At 39.8% G+C, this 3,762-nt stretch overlaps 1 protein-coding gene across 1 annotated transcript in view; it reads right to left on the reverse strand.

Moving 5' to 3' along the window:
• Positions 1-600: 600 nt before the first annotated feature.
• The window catches only part of LOC104514144 (ectonucleotide pyrophosphatase/phosphodiesterase family member 2-like), a gene marked incomplete at its 3' end in the record, with an annotated part of 24,250 nt that continues 21,088 nt past the window's right edge, over positions 601-3,762 (reverse strand). The window contains 1 exon segment of the mRNA XM_010157713.1: positions 601-660. Coding sequence (XP_010156015.1) covers positions 601-660 — 60 coding nt within the window.

Genomic DNA, 3,762 nt, shown 5'->3' on the forward strand with positions numbered 1-3,762 from the left:
TTGCAAGCCTAAATCTGTCATCAGATTTGTACATTGTACATTTTATTATTCCCTCCATATGTTATATGACATTTAGAGTCACAAAGAGCATTATTCCTAATGGAATCACAAAAAAAAAAAAAATAGACAATCCCCCTTAGTATGTCAGTCTTAGACAGTTTGCCCATTTTGTTTGTTCCTGCAATCCTGTCACTAAATTGATCTAGAGACAATGATCCACATTACATCCTCAGAACTCAGAAATGACCAAAATTGATTAGCTTTTGTTTAGGAAGATATGTCTTAGTTAGGACAAAGAAAAACTATTTGGGACTGTTAAATAAAAGACTAAACAGCACACTATGAAATGGAAGAAAGTAGTATTTTACATAGTCACACGTTTTCTTCAGACAACTGCTAAAAATCAGCATGTGATCTTAAAGCAGCAAACTGTAGGTTTAGCTTTAGTTACCAGAAACATTGCACAAATGAAACAAAGGAGGGTTACAGGTATGGTGTCCAAGCTACCAAATGCTTCGAGGAAGGAAAATGCCTTAATAAACACTTGCACCAAATTAATTCTGAATTATTAGTTAAAAATGTCCAGAAAACAGAGGGCACTTACATAGACCAGAAGAACGTGCCAGCTTTCACCCCTTGCTTAGCTGCAGTAATCCAAATCTAATGAGGAAAATATAAGAGGATTAGAATGTGTTCAGATCTTGAATGACCCTCTGAAATCAAAAGAAAATGTTTTCAAGACACATTCTTCTACCCTGAGCCTAGAAATGAAAATTGCAGTCCTCAGCCTGTGTCCCTAATTTGACCTCGTGAGTGACAAACCTATGTAAATTCTGTAGCAGTGGATATGCCTCTGTGCTGTAGACTTTCACCCCCAAATCTCCCTGTTGCTTTTAATGCAAAGCATTATGATTCACGGCCAGGAATTTCTCCAATATTCCATTTAATTTTCAAAAACCAGCAGTCACTCACTTGAGCCGTTTAGTGTTCAAGTTTTGGAGGATACTCAGTTAGGAAAGAACACAGTTTAACACTAAGCAGTGTCTGCAAAAACATCCCTCTTGCCCCATATTCTACCATCAGTAGCCATCAACAGAAAACATATTAGGAAAGAGTACACACAAAAGGGCACAGATGAGTGAGCAGGAGCAGAAAGAAAGCAGAGGGACCTGTTCCTCTGTAGATGTTTAAGACCTTTGTGAGCTCACCCAACGTGGTGATTGATGGAAATGACAGCAACCATCTCCATGAATTTTTCAAATTCTTTTTTTCAGTGTTCCAAATCTCATACATTTTTCTGGCTATAAATGAGTCTGTGGCAGCAAGTTCCACAATGTAGCCACACACGGCATGAGTATATGTTTCTTTTTGTTTGGTTTAAGCCTGCCAGTTTCACTGGGGTCAGTGTACTGTTCTCATACTTTGAGAACAGGTTATTAATCCTTTTTTCTTCCCACTTCCACACAACATTTACAATATTCGCCTCTGTTTTTGAGCAACAGCAGTTTTGGTTGGTTTGATTTTTCTCTAATGAAAGCCATATCATACCCCTGGTTATACTCATCCTTCTTTCTCTCTCCCTTCACCCTTTCCCTCTATGAAGGCAGGGGAATGAGACTGACCAAACGTCATAAAGGTCCACAATCAAGGAAAGCAAACAACGTGAGTTTGTAGCCTTAAAGAACTAAATTTCTGTTGCAAGGAACTATCCAAATTATCTCAAAACTCATTTCAAAAGTGATAATGGCCTAAAGGCTAGCATTATGTATACAACTGTATTATTTCTTCCTATTATTTATGTATACTGCAATTTAACTATTTCATGAGCAGTTAAATCAAAACATAATTCCCTTACTAATTGCAAAATGATTAGTTCACTTTCAATTAACTTTTGGAAAATACATTCAAGGCTCCTCTACCTTGCTTAAACAGGCACTTATAAACTGTCATATGAGCATGCATTATTCAAATGTCATGCCTGAATTATTCATGCATTGGTCTTAATTGAAATTAATTTGGCACAGTCTGAAGAAAGATCATTTGCACATTGAGGATATAGTTAACAGCAAATAAATTGGATAGTGTTATGTTATTTATGGGAAAACTGGTCATCTTTGACTTTCCAGTGCCCCAGACACACCCCTTAATTTATCTTCTACTTTTCCAGATCTGACTGGACTCAAGCAAGTTAAATTAAAATCACAGCTATAAAAGATTATTTGCTTCCATTGCAAATTCATAAATTGAAAGTGGGTAGATTTAGACTGGGTATCAGGAAAAAATTCTTCATGGGGATGTGGTGAGGTACTGGAACAGGTTGCCCAGAGAAGCTGTGGATGCCCCATCCCTGGAAGTGTTCAAGGCCAGGCTGGATGAGGCTTTGAGCAACCTGGTCTAGTGGAAGGTGTCCCTGCCCATGGCAGGGGGGTTAACTAGATGATCTTTAAGGTTCCTTCCAACCCAAACCATTCTATGATTTCATTCTAACTTTTTGGTAGTGTATCCTCTTATCCAGGGAAGAATACATCCATGAAAATACATTTTCTCTATAGAAATAGTGGTTTAGCAAATGAAGCAAAACCAGGAGCAGAACAGTGACAGGTTGGCCACACACCCTTCTCTGTTTTCAGGTGCTTCTCCTCAAGAGTCCGATTTCAGGGTTGGTTCACGTTAAACTACGCTCAAGCTGGTACCAAATGGGGAGTCCCCCAAGGATCTCTCTTGGCCTCTGCAGCCCCAACCTTCCACTAGTACTGGAGTTTTCATGGTGACAATGAGCACAAGATGATGTGGCTGCAAAGTAATTCCCCCAAACAAGAAAGAAGAAGAAAAAAAAAAGGCTTTGAATTTATTTGGTTTTGAATTGTTGAATAACAGGGATATTGCTTTCAAATTCTCACAGAATACTAGCCCTGATGGGATGGGACAGAAGGCTGCAGGTGAACAGGGGTGATGAGAAGGTGTGCCTACAATCCACGGATCATGTCCAGGATCCCATTTGCTGCAGTCAGAGGTGTGACTGCAATGCAAGGATGCGTCCACAAGCTCATTTGTGTCATATAAATTAGCAGAGGATATATAACTTCAGCCTGAACCGGGTGTCTAACTAAAGCATGAACTACTACATATTCATTAGTGGTTTACTGGCTTCCCAGATGAAAAAGGGCCCTCACTTAAAGCAACTCCATTTTTCTTTGCATTGCAGATTTCTTCCTAGAGCAGAACCCTGTCATGACAGAGAAAAGAGGTCAAATACAAATTCAGTATGAGGAGTGTCAGCAATTCGGTCTCGCTGTACTTGGAAAACCATTGTCCCTGCAGAGCTGCAGCAGATCTATTTTTCTTTGAAAGTGTTTGTGTTCCTGCAAAGTTTAAATAATTTTGCAGATATCTTTGGGAAGGTACCAACAAACTAAGTCCAGAGAATTCCGTATTTGTATTTTACCATCTGTTAACTCTAGTTCGACTTCAGCCTGCAGAGGTCCAAGTGGTCCAGCCTGCTTAATCGGCCAAATCAGACCAGCCAAGTTCCACCCTCAGCAGCTGAAGCTGTCCTGTGCTGCTCCTGACTGTTAGCACTGCTGAAGTCACCCGTGACCCTGTCTATTTTAGGCAGCTATTTGAAACACGTGCCAGAAGACACCCTCCCTCTGGCCAAGTAAGTAAAACAGTAGTTATCTTGACAGATGAATAATTAGGTCCTATCTACATTGCCAAGGTACTGAGCAGCCTGCAAGAAGGTGGTAGCTATTTTTATTCCTG

This window comes from Eurypyga helias, unplaced genomic scaffold, assembly GCF_000690775.1.
Source record: "Eurypyga helias isolate BGI_N326 unplaced genomic scaffold, ASM69077v1 scaffold39688, whole genome shotgun sequence".
Taxonomy (NCBI): domain Eukaryota; kingdom Metazoa; phylum Chordata; class Aves; order Eurypygiformes; family Eurypygidae; genus Eurypyga; species Eurypyga helias.